The sequence below is a fragment of the Hypanus sabinus genome, chromosome 3 (assembly GCF_030144855.1).
Source record: "Hypanus sabinus isolate sHypSab1 chromosome 3, sHypSab1.hap1, whole genome shotgun sequence".
In the NCBI taxonomy this organism is placed as follows: Eukaryota; Metazoa; Chordata; class Chondrichthyes; order Myliobatiformes; family Dasyatidae; genus Hypanus; species Hypanus sabinus.
The window spans coordinates 52604472-52621711 of record NC_082708.1 but is presented as its reverse complement, the minus strand read 5'-3'; the positions used below and the strand labels follow the sequence as shown (position 1 = coordinate 52621711).

Genomic DNA, 17240 nt, shown 5'->3' with positions numbered 1-17240 from the left:
CTGGTAACTTCCTTGAAAATCTCTATAACATTGGTTAGACATGACCTACCAGGCACAATGCTATGTTGACTATCAATAATCAGTCCCTATTTATCCAAATATTTATATATCAGCGCCCTTAGAATACCTTCAAATAACTTACCTACTACTGATATCAGGCTCACTTATAATTTCCTGGCTTATACTTCGAGCCGTTCTTAAACATTGGAACTACATTAGCTGTCCTTGAATCTTCTGGTACCTCACCTGTGGCTAAGGATCCTTTAAATATCTTTTCTAGGGCCCCTGCACTTTCTGCGCTAGCCTCCCACAGAGACTGAGGGAACACATTATCAGGCACTGGGGATTTATCCATCCTAATATGCCTTAAGACAGCAAACACCTCCTCGTCTCTAATCAGTATATGGTGCATGATCTCACTACTGCTTTGGCTCACTTCTACAGACTCCGTGTCCATCTTTTAAGTAAATACAGATGCAAACAGTTAGTTTAATAGCTTCCCCATTTCTTTCAGCCTCATGCATACATTACCATTCATATCTTCTACAGGACCAATTTTGTCCCTTGCTATCTTTTTGCTTGTAATATATCTGCAGAAGCCCTTGGGATTCTCCTTTACCTTGTCTGCTAGAGCAATCTCATGTTGCCTTTTAGCCCTCCTAATTTCCTTCTTAAGTGTTGTTTTGCATTTTGTATACTCCTGAAATTCCTCATTTGCTTCAATCTACTTATACCTGCTATGCATCTCCTTTCTTTTTCTTAACCAAGGATTCAATATGTCTTGAGAACCAAATTTTCTTAAACCTGCTGTTCTTGCCTTTTATTTTGACAGGAACATACAAACTATATGCTCTCAAAATTTCACTTTTGAAGACCTACCACTTACCAACTACATCTCTGGTAGAAGACAACTTTTCCCAATCTACGCTTGCCAGATCATTTCTGATGTCATCAAAATTTACCTTTGTCCTACTTAGAATCTCAACCTGAGGACCAGACATATCCTTCTCCATAATTATCTTGAAACTTATGGCATTATGATCACTATGTCCAAAGTGTTCCCCCACACAAACTTCCGTTGCCTAGCCTGTCTCATTCTCAAATTGGAGATCTAATATCACAATCTCTCTAGCTGGGAGCTCTATATACTGATTAAGGAAACTTTCCTCTACACATTTGACAAACTCCATTCCATCCAGCCCTTTTACAGTATGGGATTCCCAGGTTAATATGTAGAAAGTTAAGTTTATTTATTATCACAATCTTATGTTTCTTGCAACAGTCTGCACTCTCTGTACAAATTTGCTCTTCTAAATTCCATGGAGTGTTGGGTGTTGCATAATATAATCTCATTAACATGGTTATCTTTTTCTAATTTCTCAGTTCCACCTTTGTAACCTCTAGACACTCTCTGGTCTGTCCTGTCTAAGCACTGCTGTGACATTTTCCCTTCCTAGAAATGCCACCCCTGCCCCTTTAATCCCCCCTACGCTATGACGTCTAAAAACAATGGAGCCTTGGAACATTGAGTTACCAGTCCTGCCCCTCCTGCAAGTCCCATTAATGGCTATAATGACATTATTCCACATGCTGTCCATACCCTAAGCTCATCCACCATTCCCATAATACATCTTGCATTGAAATATCCACAACTCATTACATTAGCCTCAGCATGCTCAACCTTTCAATTCCTGACTTTGTATTTAAGCTTAACAACCTCTTTTGCCAGAACCACCTTACTGTGCTCTGGTGTTCTCTTTCCGATCCCCCTGTAACTCTAACTTAAATACCCTTACTTAAGTGAAAAGCCAGTGAAATGGCATCTGCTGTTGACCTGTTGTGACAGTGGGCAAATTGGAAGGTGTCCAAATCGGTCTTCACACAGCACCATCACCAACCCCTCAAAGCACTTTATCACAGTGGATGTAAGTGCTACTGGACAATGGTCATTGAGGCAGGTTAACATGTTCTTGCATGTTCTAATTGAAGCCTGCTTGAAGCAGGTGGGTACCTCAGACTGCTGAATTGAGAGGTTAAAGATATCATGGAACTCACTAGCCAGTTGATCAGCAAAGGTCTTCTGTAGGTTTACCCTCCTGAAGGTTAGTCTCACATTGGCCTCAGAAACTGAAACCACGTGGTCACCGGGCTGTAGGAGTTCCTGATGTTCCTTCCATGTTTTGATGATCAAAGCAAGCATTAAAGGCATTGAGCTCATTGAGTGAAACCTTGTTGCCACATATGTTGCTTGGTTTTACTTTGTAGGAGTTTTGGGCCCTCTATCTTAGAAGGGATGTACTGATGTTGTATAGAGTTCAGAGAAGATTTACGAGGATGATTCCTGGAATGCAGGGGCTAACATATGAGGAGTATTTGTTGGCTCTTGGACTGTATTCATTAGAGTTTAGAAGAATGAGAGGGGATCTTTTAGAAACATTTCGAATGTTGAAAAGGTTAGACAGTGTAGATGAGGAAAGGCTGTTTCCCTTGGTGGGTGAGTCCAGGACAAGAGGCCAGAGTCTTAGAATTAGAGGGTATCCATTTAAAACAGAGATGAGGAGAGATTATTTTAGCTAGAGGGTCGTGGATTTATGGAATTCATTGCCACATACAGCTGTGGAGGCCCAATCATTGAGCGTGTTTAAGGAAGAGATTGATAGGTATCTAATTAGTCAGGGTATCAAGGGATATGGGGAAAAAGCCAGAAATTGGAACTAGATGGGAGAATAGTTTAGCTCATGGTGGAGTGGCAGAGCTGACTCGATGGGCCAAATGGTCTACTTCTGCTCTTTTGTCTTGTGATCTTGTGATAATATTCAAGCCCTGTCACAGCTGTCGAGCATCCTTCTGTGATTCTAGTTTGGTCTGGAATTATCACTTTGCATTCTTTCTGGAGGTCATATCTGGAACTCTTTTACTTTGGTTGGCAGACTTGAATGCCACTAATTTGACCCTCAGCAGAATGTGGATCTCTTGGTTCATCCAGGGCTTCTGGGTGAGGAAGTCTCTAAATGATTTTGTGGGGGCACAGTTATCCATAACTGATTTTATTAAGTCCGTGACAACCATGGCATATTTGTTTAGAATCTTTGATGAGTTCTTAAACATGGTTCAGTCCATTGACTCGAAGCAGTCCCATAGCCGCTTCTCTGCCCCTTGTGACCAACTCTTCGTTATTCTTACCTCTGGAGCCTTGCTCTGTAGCCTCTGTCTGATGCCAGATGATCAGGTTTTCAGAAATGTGGTTTAGTGCTGGAGTCGGCAGTAGGCAATCCTTACAGTAGAGTAGTAGTGGTAGTAGCATAGTAGTTCAGCAAATAACATGCTGGATATTGTTGCTAATGAAGTTAAGCCTTGATGGTGTGAAGTAAAAGGAAACAGGATGCTGGAATAGAGATAGAAAGGACGTTTAAATCATCTGCTAAAAATGGAGGGATGGATTGAAGCACAGCCTGGCTCCCAATTGACTACATTAGAAAAAAGGGATATGGTCAGAATTAACCTCTCAATATTGACTAATGAAAAGCTGTATGTAACTGAGATCACAAGGTTCCCTAGAATGAATGTGAGAGCAGAAATAGCCAGCTTTTGGTATGTGGCATTGTTTTGGCTGTATGGTGCATGCCTTCCCTCCAATGCAGGACCCTCCAGACCTGGAGGGGATGGAGGTTGCAGGCACAGGGTGATCACACACAGGACTCATGATGGCAGAGGCTCACCTCGATTGGCTCTGTGTCAATAAGAGAATATTTGTACACTTCACGAAATAGCTCTGATCACATACAAAGTATAAATATGCCTTGCTTTGCTACTCACCTCAAGATGCTCTCTCCTCTAGGCATAACATTAATTGAACTAAATGCATTTCTGCCTGACCTGAGAGCAGATGATATGAGTAATTATTTGTTCCACAAAAGTAGGACAATAGAATAAAGACTTGAGATTGGGGTAACATTTTAGCATGTATAGGAAATTGCTGAAAAGTTGGAAAAGGTCAAACAAGTTTCTTGGCAAGCTGTAGGTGGCAGAAAACTATGAAACGTTAGAATGTTCAGGAAGTGGTAGAAGGTAGAAATTGTAAACCAGACACAACAAAACTACCACTGGAAAGAGAGTTTAATGACAGTGCAGAAAATTTAGAAATGTATAAATACAGATATTTAAGCTTATATAAAAAATGTACTAATGATAAATTACATTTACAGGAGGTAATGTTTTTAGATCAGAGTCCATGTAAATAAGGTTACAAAATATTTTTAGAATAATTAGCAATTTTTATACGAAATAAAATATGTGGTAGTAGTAATTTTTGCTTTTATGGCATTATATACATGGTGCTGAGATATATTCATTACTGATCTGAAGTTCATTTAGAAGATTTGCGGGAGGGACATTAGCATTCAGGCCTCTAGCGATGTAGGGACATAATTGCAATCTGACCTGATGCAGGACTGGAAAGTTCATTCATTTCACTAGGGACTCTCAGCCCCAAGACTGAGGAAGGCAAATTATTATTACACTTTAATTTAGTGTTTTCAGCATTCTAAATGTTTTAATAGACTATATTTATATTAACTTTGTTAATTTTTAGAGTTCATTATATCACTTGCAATAATTTATAAATGTCTTTGAAGGACATTTATAAACTACAACATATATCACACTGACAGGAAATAAAGCTCTACCCTAACTTTGGCTCTTATTAAAGGCTGTCATGCAATCCAGAGACTTCATCACCGGATTTCTAGACAAACAGGGTCAGTGATATCAGCCTTCAACAACCACCCAAGTAAGAGTTGACAGACAGGAACTGAGGCCAACTGACTGCTTTCCATATGATCCTGCCCAATGCAAAAGAAAAAAGCTAAGATCTGACATTTTAGTGATTTTTAAGAAAAGAGATTTCAATAGAGTAAGTGAAGGAAAAATATTCCTGACAGTGGAGTGGTTCATTAGCTAGAGATCAGTTTTAAGCCCCAAAGGGAAGATGGGGTCATAGATATTAGTGCTCAAAGAAGTTCACATGGATTGGCTAGGTGTTTGAGGGTGAAACAATTGCAGAGTAGCAGATAAAAAGCAGTGAGAGATAAACCTGATTTTTGTTTTTAAAAATCTAACAAAAGTGTAATAGGCTGAATGGCCTCCTTCAATGCTGTAGATGCCTGTGCTTATTCATTGATTTTAATTTTATCGTATGACTGTGACACTTGATTGTTCCTTATTTTAGGATAGTCAAAAGTCCAAACATGAATCAATTCCATCTTGGATTGATCAAGAGAGGGCTGCAGCAATCACACTATTAAAGGTACGTTTTTAAATTACATTTTGAAAAATTCAATTACATGTATGTACTTTTATGCAAGGTTGTAATTCTGAACCTTCCAAATTTGTCTTAAACCCATGTTGTCGCTTGAAAAATAATTTTGCCCATATCCTTGTAATCATGCCATTTTGCAGAAATTTGCACCTTTGCCTAATAATTGAGAATTAATTATTATGTTGATATTTTACATGATAATAAAAATTTTTAACAGTATTAAAATTCTTCAGTAATTCATTGTGGCTTTTGAGCATTTGGAATTATTTTGGTGAAGATTAAAAATCGAACATTCCAAATCATGGAAGATCTTTTATGAGAAGATTAAATATCCTCCCATGTTTCTGTTTTGATTTATTTTGTTGGCTGTACCATTCATCCCATTATAACCAATTTAACATCAGTTGTAAACCAGAGGGAAAAGGTCAGTTTGACCATGGAATGTTTTAGTAGCCTGCTAATTATTATTTTTAGGTACTTTAACCTTAATTGCACCTTATTAGAACAAATTTATTATTATTTATGACAAGCTTCTTTTCAATGCTTTTGATGATTACTAGATTTAGCCATAGAGTAGGTATGCTTTGCAGATAAAACAGTTAAATCTCAGTCTATGCCAAGTTAATGACTTAGCTGATTGGTAATCAGTTTGTGCATTTGGAAGAGAGAAGGGGGAATTTCACTCTCATTCTCATCCTGATTTTATTTTGCTTCTGAATGGTACTTTGCTTACTTTTTTGGGGAAATATGCATATGGTTTAGACAAGGCTTTAGTAACTTCAGATTTTGAAAGACTTATCAACATTCACTATTGTAATTCATACAATCCTTATGCCACTTTTCTGCTTGCACGTTTACAGAAAGGAAGTAACCTTAGCAACTGCCTGTTCTTAGTTCTTTTCAAAGCCGTGATAAGCAAACTTGCAGAATTAAGCATGTGGAAAGAGTCCTGGATTTTTGAGTACATCAATTTTTGTACACAGTTGAGTCAAAGGCAATGACTGAAGGTGCTAGTACCAGCAGAAAATGACCATTGTAGGCAAGGCCAAGAGGTCTTGCTTCTCTTCAGTGTGTACAGGCTCTCACAATTTTGGCTATCTGGTAAAAATCTATCTGGGTTTCACTTCATTCTTATCTTTCAATATTCATGCTAATAATAATTTGCATTATTATGCCAAAAGTGTTTACATGTCATCCCCAATAACAAACAGGTTCTGTGAAGGTAAATATTGGTAAAAAGACACCTTGGTGCGTGAGGAGTTCAGTGAGGTTAGTTGGGGTGTCTGGGTAACTGGTGGATGGGATCTGGTTTGTTACGGGCTGTAATTGCTTTGTGAAGTTGGTTGACTAACCAACAATGCTGTAGTTCTGTGGCTATCTTTACCATTGCATCTTAATAGGATTAAGATTTAATAGATAATGTCTATGGGGTGGGTGTAATGTGCCCTTCTATCCAAATGGATATAACCTTAGATTTAAATACTCAAAGCATCTCAGACAAATCTCATTATTATAAAATAAGAATATTGAATAGATACATTTCAAAAACCTGCCTTCCTCCTGATCTATACCCGAGAAATACACTTAGTGGCCACTTTATTAGATACACCTATCTATGTACCTGCTCAATGCAGATTTCTAATCAACCATTCATGTGTCAGTGCATAAAAGCATGCAGACAAGGTCAAGAGGTATAGTTGTTATTCAGCCCAAACATCAGAATGGGGAAGAAATGTGATCTAAGTGACTTTGACCATGGAGTAATTGTTGGTGCCAGACGGGGTGGTTTGTGTATTTCAGAACATAGAACATTGAACAATACAGCACAGTACAGGCCCTTTGGCCCACAATGTTGTGCCGACCCTTAAACCCTGCCTCCCATATAACCCCCCCCCACCTTAAATTCCTTTATATACCTGTCTAGTAGTCCCTTAAATTTCACTAGTGTATCTGCCTCCACCACTGACTCAGGCAGTGCATTCCATGCACCAACCACTCTTTGAGTAAAAAAAACTTCCTCTAATATCCCCTTTGATCTTGAACTTAGAGGGTTTTTTTTTATCTTGTATACCCCTATCATGTCTCCTTTCATCCTCCTTCTCTCCGGAGAGTAAAGCGCTAGCTCTCTTAATCTCTGATCATAATGCATACTCTCTAAACCAGGCAGCATCCTGGTGAATCTCCTCTGTATCCTTTCCAATGCTTCCACATCCTTCCTATAGTGAGGCGACCAGAACTGGACACAGTACTCCAACTGTGGCCTAACTAGAGTTTTATAGAGCTGCATCATTACCTCGTGACTCTTAAACTCTATCCTTCGACTTAAGAAAGTTTATGGGGTGTTAGCTTTCATAACTACCCTATCTACCTGTGAGGCAACTTTCAGGGATCTGTGGACATGTACCCCCAGATCCCTCTGCTCCTCCACACTACCAAGTATCCTGCCATTTACTTTGTGCTCTGCCTTGGAGTTTGCCCTTCCAAAGTGTACCACCTCACACTTCTCTGGGTTGAACTCCATCTGCCACTTCTCAGCCCACTCCTGTATCCTATCAATGTCTCTCTGCAATCTTCGACAATCCTCTACACTATCCACAACACCACCAACTTCTGTGTCATCTGCAAACTTGCCAACCCACCCTTCTACCCCCACATCCAGGTCGTTAATAAAAATCATGAAAAGTAGAGGTCTCAGGACCAATCCTTGTGGGAAACCACTAGTCACAACCCTCCAATCCAAATGTACTCCCTCCACTATGACCCTCTGCATTCTGCAGGCAAGCCAATTTTGAATCTACCTGTCCAAACTTCCCTGGATTCCATGCCTTCTGACTTTCTGAATAAGCCTACCGTGTGGTACCTTGACCAGCTGCTGATCATCTTGGATTTTCACACACAGCAGTCTCTGGAGTTTACAGAAAAATGGTGTAAGCAGCAAAATATTCAGTGAGTGGCAGTTCTCTTAGCAAAAATGCCTTGTTAATAAGAGAGGTCAGAGGAAAATGGCCAGACTGGTTCAAGCTGACAGGAAGGTGACAGTAACTCAAATAACTGCATGTTACAACAGTGGTGTGCAGAAGAGCACCTTTAAATGCTCAACATATCAAACCTTGAAGGAAATGGGCTACAGTAGCAGAAGGCCACAATCACACACTTAGTGGCTCCTTTATTAGCTACAGGAAGTACATAATAAACTGGCCATTCAGTGCATATCTAACTTACTTCCCAGTGCATATAATTTCATTGAGCTTACTGCTTAACAAACGTTGCAAGGGAATTAGCGACAGAGATGTGCAATAGAATAATGTAGTAACTTAACTTTATTTATAATGAAACTTCTGGTGTTAACATTTTAAACTTAATAAATCAGTCAGCAGAGAAACTTGAGTAATTTTGATTTGTTCTCCAGCATACAGTTTCCTTACTGCTTTATTTCTATCTTCTGAAGCATATTTTGTGATGTTTTGTCCTGACCAGAAAAATAGATGAGAGTAAGAAAGTGGGGGGAATCTTACTCTGATTCCTCTTTGTTTTAACAGTCTGATGTAGGGTCTCGGCCCGAAACGCTGACTGTACACTTTTCCCATAGATGCTGTGTGGCCTGCTGTATCCCTCCAGCATTTTGTGTGTGTTGCTTGGATTTCCAGCATCTGCAGATTTTCTCTTGTCTGTGGAAAGATAGTGGACTTGGTAAAGCCCTCCCAACCACTGAGCACATCTACATGAAACACTGTCATAGGAAAGCAGCATCCATCATCAGAGATCCCCATCACCCAGGTCATGCTCTCTTCTCGCTGCTGCCATCAGGTAGAGGGTACAAGAGCTTCAGGATTCACACCATGAAGTTGTCCCTGAATTGCTGAGTGTGTGCCCTCAGGCTTCTGTACCTCCTTCCTGACAGTAACAATGAGAAGAGGCCATGTACTGGGAGATGGGGGTCCTTTAATAATGGAAGCTGCCTTTCTGAGGCACCGCTCTTTGAAGATGTCTTGGATACTGTGGATGGCTAGTTCCCAGGATGGAGCTGACTAATTTTTCAAATTTCTGTAGCTCCTTTCAATGCTGTGCAGAAGTGCAACCCCAGACAGTGATGCAGCCTGTCAGAAGGCTCTCCATGGTACTTCTGTAGAAGTTTTTGCAAGTTTTTGGCGATAAACCTAAATTCAAACTCCTAATGAAATATAGCTGCTGTCCTTCCTTGCTTTATAGCTGCATCAATATGTTGGAACCAGGTTAGATTGTCAGAGATCTTGACACCCAGGAACTTGAAATTGCTCACTCTCTCCACTTCTGATCCCTCTATGAAGATAAGTTTGTGTTCTGCATATCAAATGTTTGAGTTCTTTTTGTCCCATTTGTAAAGGATTGCAGTTTTTGCAGTGAACTTCTTCAGAGATAAGAAATCTACTAAATATTAAAAGCTTACAGCACCAAATTTTGATCATCACAATGACAAATATATTGCTGTTGCCACGAAGTTGTGCAGGAGCACTGATAAGACATAGACTATGATAGCAGGGATGTATTGATAGCCAGAGTGAGAATCATCACCTGCAACTTGGGACATTTTACATTTTCATCTCTACCTCTATGGTGATTCCTTGAAGCTCAAGCTGACCATGAGCTGATAGTTGTTTAATAATCCTAGGCTGCAAACTGCTTACTCATATTAAATACTGGATAATGAAGCCTTAAGAGTATGATGAGCATGGGAGGATTAACTAGGGAGGATGAATTCTGCATGCTACCCTTCCATCATACATTTTGTAAATAGAGATGTAGATTACAAAAGCAAGGATATAGTATAAACCTGAATAAAGCATAAGTTTTATGACAGTTCAAATATTGTGTCTAATTCTAACACCTTGCTTTAGGAAAAATGTGAAAGCCATAAAAAAAAATTGTAGCAAAATAGTTTCTGGGATGAAGGACTTCAGCCACAGCATGAGGCTAGAGAAGCTGGAGTTGAGTTTTTGCAATTTGGCATTGTGTTGATCAATATTTTGTGCTATAAATTATAAATATTTAGTGGACTCTTCATCCCTGAAGAATGCACTGCTAAACCTGCAATCCTTTACATATGGTACAAAATGTGCTCAAAGTTATGTAGTTATTCACAGATTGTCTCTACAATATAGAGAAGAATTTTGATGAAGCTGTACAAAAAAGCTTGTTGGATTTAGATTGAGTAAATAGAGGGAAATTATTTCTGTTGTTACCAAACAGCACGATTTAAAGATTTCAGAAACAAAGTGTTCTTTATGCAGAGATTAATTATGATTTGGAGCTCACTGGCTTGAGTGGTGTGTTTCAATATGGAGATAGTGAATAATTTATGAAAATTTGTGTGACTACATGGAAATGTGAGGCAATCGAACTGATGAAATTGGAGCCTGTGTTAACTTGATGGGCCAGACGTCCCTCAATGATGCTATAACAATAGCATCCTAAGAGTCCAAGCCACTTTATACCCTAGGTCACACCTGAATAATTTTTGGATCAGTCTTCTGCCCAAAACCGGCAGCAGGAATTTCAGTGCAAGTGGGTAGAAGCCAAAAATATGAGTCAGGCTGAAGGGCATCCAGGCCATTTGTGAAGGTGAAAAGCTGCTGAGCATTGCAGTGAAGTTTCATTGTTGGCCCAGAAGGACTGTATCTCCTGGTATACAGGAAACTATAAAAATGATCAAACTTTGTACAGCAAGTCACTGTGGGCATCCTCAGTCAGTTTGAAAAATATGTGAAGCAGCAAGCAAGCTGCTGGAGGAACTTGAAGGGTCAAGCACCATCAGTTGAGGGGAAAGGAATTTTCGACTTTTGGGTTGAAACCCTACTTCAGGACTGATCGACATTTTCTGCATGCTCCACTGAAAACAGGAGTTGAAATGACAGTAAAGGTGGAGGCAAGTGTAATAAGGACTACTGTGTTAAGTATGGTGACCTGGTTGGAAGGATCTGATAAGCAAGCTTTTTGGCCAGTGTTTCTCAGTATTAATGATAGCAAAACTCCTTAAGCTTGTCATCATTATTCTGTAAAATTGACATCAATGTTGCAATTTTCATGCATCTGCAACTTAAACACAGAAATTCCAGAATTGTCAGTGATCCTGCATATCTTTATAATCTGCACTTATCATAGTTTCCCCTACTCAAATCAAGCTGAAATCACTGAAGCTGCACAATTTTAAGTCTCATTTTAGGTACAAAATACCCTGAAAGTCTTATGTTTAATTATGGATCTAGCTGTAATAGTCATAGTCACATCTTAGCAAATTATCTGGTCATAATGTAAATGTTTATTTTAGTTAACTTACTTGGAAAAACACAGGAAACAGATGTCAGAACACTTTTTTCCCATTTAAATATATTTCATGTATTTCTTTAATGATTAATTTTATGTTCTAATATTTAATTAGGACTCTTGAGTTGTTTGAAAGTTAATTAAAATTGCTTCCAAGTGATTGTGGCTGTAGTGGAAAGCAAGCAAGACCACCAGAGCTTGCAGTGGGATCTGGAGCAGCTGGAAAAATGGGCTGAAAAATCTGCAGTTTTGGTCGCCGACGTACAGAAAGGATGTAAATACGATTGAAAGAATACAGAGAAAATTTACAGAATGTTGCTGGGACTGGAGGACCTGAGTTATAAGCAAAGATTGAATAAGTTAGGACTTTATTCCTTGGAATGTAAAAGATTGATGGGGATATTTGATAAAGGTACAAAATTATGAAGGGTGTAGATGAGGTAAGTGCAGGCAGGGTTTTTTGATTGAAGACTACAACTAGACGTCATGGGTTAAGGGTGAAAGGTGAAAAATTTTAAGGGGAACATGGGGGGAAACTTCTTCACTCAGAGGGTTATGAGAGTGTGGAAGGAGTTGCCAGCACTCCTTGTGGTGAATATAAGCTTGATTTCAACACTTAAGAGAAGTTTGGATAGGTACATGTATAGCAGGGGTATGAGGGCTATGGTCTGGGTGCAGGTCAATTGGAGTACGCAGTTTAAATGGTTTGGCATGGACTAGATGGGCCAAAGGGCCAGTTTCTGTATGTACTCTGTATGACTCTTCTATCATTTCACTTGAATGGCTCCTCAGCTAGATTGATGACATCACAACAGCCGGGCTTGAGAACATCCTGTTGATCTGATTCTTGAAAGTCACAGACTTCATAAAATGGGAGTTTGCAACCATGAGGATTGTTGCAGTTTTGTACTAAGTCATCTTCAAGGTTAGCAGGAAGTGCTGACATTTTCTGAAAATACTGGGTTATCTTACTAATTATCTTAGTATCACATCCATATTAATTACATTGAAGCATTTAATTTTCACTCGAGAAGTTGTACATTATGAAGTGATTTGGACATGGTAAATATAAAACTATCAACATGAGCATATCTTCCTGTTGAAGCATACAAATGTTGGAAATCAACTTGCTAAAAAGCAAATGGTGGCCGGTCAGTAGATCCTCCTTTTTGATATTTCTGTCAGTAACGGCTAACTAAAGTCAACATCATTTAAAACTGCACTTGATCTTTAGATGTGGGAATGTTGGACATTAGAACATAGCAAATTGTTAGCTTAAATAAACAATATTTTACATCACCTAGGACTGAATCAGTGAAACTTTTCAAATGTGTAGATTAGAAAATGTAAGAAATACACACAAGATGCTGGAGGAGCTCAGCAGGCCGGGCAGCATCTGTGGAAAAGAGTAAACAGTTGGCGTTTCGGGCTGAGATCCTTTAGCAGGTCCTGCTAAATGATCTTGGCCAGAAAGGCCAACTGTTTACTCTTTCATAAATGCTGCCTGGCCTGCTGAGCTCTCCCAGCATCTTGTGTGCGTTGCTTGGATTTCCAGCATCTGCAGGTTTTTCTCTTGTCGTGATTAAAATAGATGTCGCTGGTTATATTCATTCTCACTGTATTTATTTTCCACAAATTTCTTCATATTGCAGGAAAAGTCCAGCATGATGGAGTTATAACTTTTTTGGCAGTTAGTCATGGATGATAAGCATGTCTTTTAATATGGAGCTATTTAGTTGAAAGAATAACCTAGCAAGATTTGGGCTCAGATTGGTGCTTATAGAATTCAATTGATTTCATAAGCTGTTAATACTAGATAGAAGGCTGTCTCAAGTCATTTTATATTAACAATTGTTTGCCATGCTTGGTAGGAAATGCAATTCCCTTGAAGGAATCTGATTCTGAAAGATCTGAACAGTTTGAGGGAAGGTACTTTTCCGAAGTATTTGGGAAGTATTTTTTATAAACTATCTATTCATTTTCTAGACTACCTTCCCATCTTTGTATCAGACACTCTGTTTGGAAGATATTGACCTTTGGCTCAATTTTTCTCAAAGTTCAAACTGTGAACAAGACATCCCACCATCAATTGCTCGAAGAATCACCCTTTTTCAACAGGTATGTTGTCATTAATTTAAGAGTATTTGCAGAAAACTCTTAAAAAATGAACTGTTTAATGAATCTAGAGAAAAGGATGGAAATTTTCTTAATTGGATAATGTAAAGGTGAGAAAATAAAATATTTAGAGAAGATAATTTCTATTAATATTTTAGTTAATAGGTTCAAAGGTACATTTAATGTCAGAGAAATGTACACAATATGCCATCTGAAATTCTTCTTCTTCACAAACATCCATGAAAACAGAGGAGTGCCCCAAAGAATGAATGACAGTTAAATGTTAGAACTCCAAAGCCCTCCAGCTCCCCCCTCCCATGCACAAGCAGCAGCAAGGCAATGATCCCTCCTCCCCAACCAGCGACAAAGCATCAGCACTGTCCACCGAGCACTCAAGTGTGCAGAAAAAGCATCAATAAAGACACAGATTTGCAGCACCCCAAAGACTACACATTCACCCAGTAATTTGACATACCACAGTCTCTCTCTCTCTCTCTCCCTAATAAGGGAAAAAGAGGTGTCCCTGTTTCACAGCGAGAGGGGAGACGTAACAAACAACTCGCAGATTTATGGTGTTAGAAGTCTGTTGCGGCACTTTTTCCGAGCTCTGCGCCCGGAGAATCAGCCCCGGAAAGGCTCAAGTCTCTGGACACATAGCCGGCAGCTAACCCACTGCTCCTGAGGTTTCGTGTTCTCCCACAACACCTCAGTCTGGGGCACTGGCCTTGAATCAGTCTGTCTCCAGTGTCACGAAAATTCGGCACCCTGAAGGTGTGCTAGTCTTCCAGGCCGTGTCCTTGGGATATCAAAAAGTGGCTGGTCCTGAGGCCCTGAGAGTGAGTCCCATTCCTGCAAAGAACCAAAGTCAGAGAGTAACTCCAGGTCAGGGTTACTTGAAAAGAAAAAAAAAAGATATCAAAGATAGAAATAGAGCTGTTTCCAAAGATGCAAGCAAAGGAGTTTAGTGCCATCTTGACTTTGCTCTGCCCTCTTGTTAACTCCATGAAGTTATTCATTTTGTTTTTAATAATGTAGTGACAGGCATTTAAATAAAATCATTAAAAGCAAATAATTTCAAGAATTATTTGGACCAGGTAGGTCTTGTCTGAAGAAAGGATTAAATTAATTATCAATATTTTAAGCATGAATTTTCAATAAACCAACAAGTTGCCTTTAACAAAGCAGAATATCCTTCACAAGAAAGCAACTGAACCAAATTTTGGAATTGAAATGTCTTATGTAGCCACACTACTCTATTACTAAATTGCATCTGAGGAATGAAGCAGGCAAATAGAGAACATGACAAAAGATTAAGAACAAGCATTAAAAAAAATCCAAAAACATTCTGTAGCTGTTCTTAGAGTAAAGAGGTTGTAAGTAAGGTAGAACCAAACAGACATAAATAAAAGAAATCTATTAATGCTGATAAAGAGATGGTTGAGGTACTAAATGAGTATTTTTATCAGCCTTTCCTATAAAGGTATGTGCTTCCAGAGTTCCAGCAAAGGAAGATATAGAAGATTGAACTAAAAATTGTTGACAAGATGTATTAGGAGGTCGAACTGAACTTACTATTAAGAAATCATCTAGTGATAAACCACAGGTTGTTGAGGAAAGCAAGGGAGATCATCATACATTTATTTCACAGAGGGCCATTTGTGCCATTATTGAGCATAGAACAGTACAGTGCAGTACAGGCCCTTCAGCCCATAATGTTGTACTGACCTCTTAACCAACTCAAAGGCCAATCTAACCTCTCCCTCTGTATAGCCCTCCATTTTTCTTTCATCTATGTGCCTATAAGACATAGCAGCAGGATTTAGCCATTTGGCCCATTGAGTCTGCACAGCCATTCCATCATGCCTGATTTATTATCCCTCCCAACCTGTTTTTCTTGCCTTCTTCTCATAACCTTTGACACCCTTACTATATAAGAGTCTGTAATACATCTGTCTTTACCACCATCCCCAAAAGTACATTCCATGCACCCACCACTCTCTGTGTAAAAATACCTACGTCTGATACCCTCCCGATACTCTTCTTCACTCACCTTACAAAGATGTCCTCTAGTATTAGCCTTTGCGGCTCTGGGATAAAGATACTGGCTGTCCTATGACCTTATCATTTTATAGTCACTATCAAGTTGCTCAATCTTTCTTCATAATTCATGCTCTCTAACCTTGACAGCATCGTGGTAAATCTTCTCTAAAGCTTCCATATCCTTCCTATAATAAGGTAAACAGAATTGAACACAATACTCCAAGTGTGGTCTAACCAGGGTTTTATAGAGCTGCATCATTACCTCATGGCTGTAAAACTCAATCCTCCAACTAATGAAGGCCAGAAAAGAAATATCTAGCCTAATGCCATCCTGCACAGCATTCCTATTCAAGAACTGTTTAAATGTGATGAAAGTTTCCGTCTCTAGCTTCTTATCAGGCTGTAAGTTTGAGATTGGGTGAGCAGTTGTATCCGTATATCCCACTGATCCTTCTAGCTTATACTTTCTGGCTTTTGTCACTGTAGCTGGCAGAGTTTATGAGCTAGTTGCAACGACCCTGGCAATTATCCAAACATCTCTAGATTTCATGATAATTGCCAAAGGGTGGGAATTTGCACTATATTTTCTGAAAAAGAGAGGGTATAGAGCAGGGGTCGGCAACGTTTACCACTGAAAGAGCCAATATGGACCCATTTCCCACAGAAAAGAAAACACTGGGAGCCACAAAATGAAATAACACTGCATACAACGGTTTTTTTTTTGCCTTTATGCTATGTATAAACAAACTATAATGTGTTGCATTTATGAAATTGATGAACTCCTGCAGAGAAAACAAAATTACATTTCTGCATGCAACAAAAACATATTGAACTCCGAAAAAAAAGACGTTGGGTTGAAGGTTACTCCGTAGTTAGCCTACCTTGGATCGAAGAATTAAAAGAAAGCGCGCACTGGCGGGTGTCAGGCATTGGCAGTTGTGATGTATATTAATAGCGATAAAAAAACACGTTGTAGCGGTGTGCTACACGCAGCGCTAAAATAAAGACTGCAGTCAAAGGTAACTTTATTCGAATTAAACAGCCTTGCTTTAAAGCCTCCCTCAACCCACCCCCCGTGGGCGCGGATGCTCCAAAAGACACGTACTCACAAACCCCCGTAGGCTATCTCCCTTAGCCTGAACGGTGGCTAATTGTGAGCCGGTTCGGATGTGCCAGGAAACGGTGTCTCCGCAAAGTTTTCAGATTGTACAAGATCACCATAATCTTCAAATTTCGAATTACATTTCAAAAGCTAACAAACCACGGGGAGCCGCATCACAGAGATCAAAGAGCCGCATGTGGCTCTGGAGCCGCAGGTTGCCGACCTCTGGTATAGAGATAGAGCCAGTAACTATAGACTGTGGAAACAATAATTGTATACAGAGTTAGAAGTTGCTTGGACAAGTTTAGTGTGGTAAGAGAAAGCCAGTATGGACTTAGGAAAAGCAAATTTTGTCTAGTAAATTGA

At 39.3% G+C, this 17240-nt stretch overlaps 1 protein-coding gene across 1 annotated transcript in view; it reads left to right on the top strand.

Annotated features, from left to right (window-relative positions):
- dync2h1 (dynein cytoplasmic 2 heavy chain 1) overlaps nt 1-17240 on the top strand; it is a 463334-nt gene that overhangs the window by 273686 nt on the left and 172408 nt on the right. The window contains exons 75-76 of the mRNA XM_059964317.1: nt 5228-5305; nt 13604-13735. Of these exons, the coding sequence (XP_059820300.1) occupies nt 5228-5305; nt 13604-13735 (210 nt within the window). The remainder of the gene's footprint in view (nt 1-5227; nt 5306-13603; nt 13736-17240) is intronic.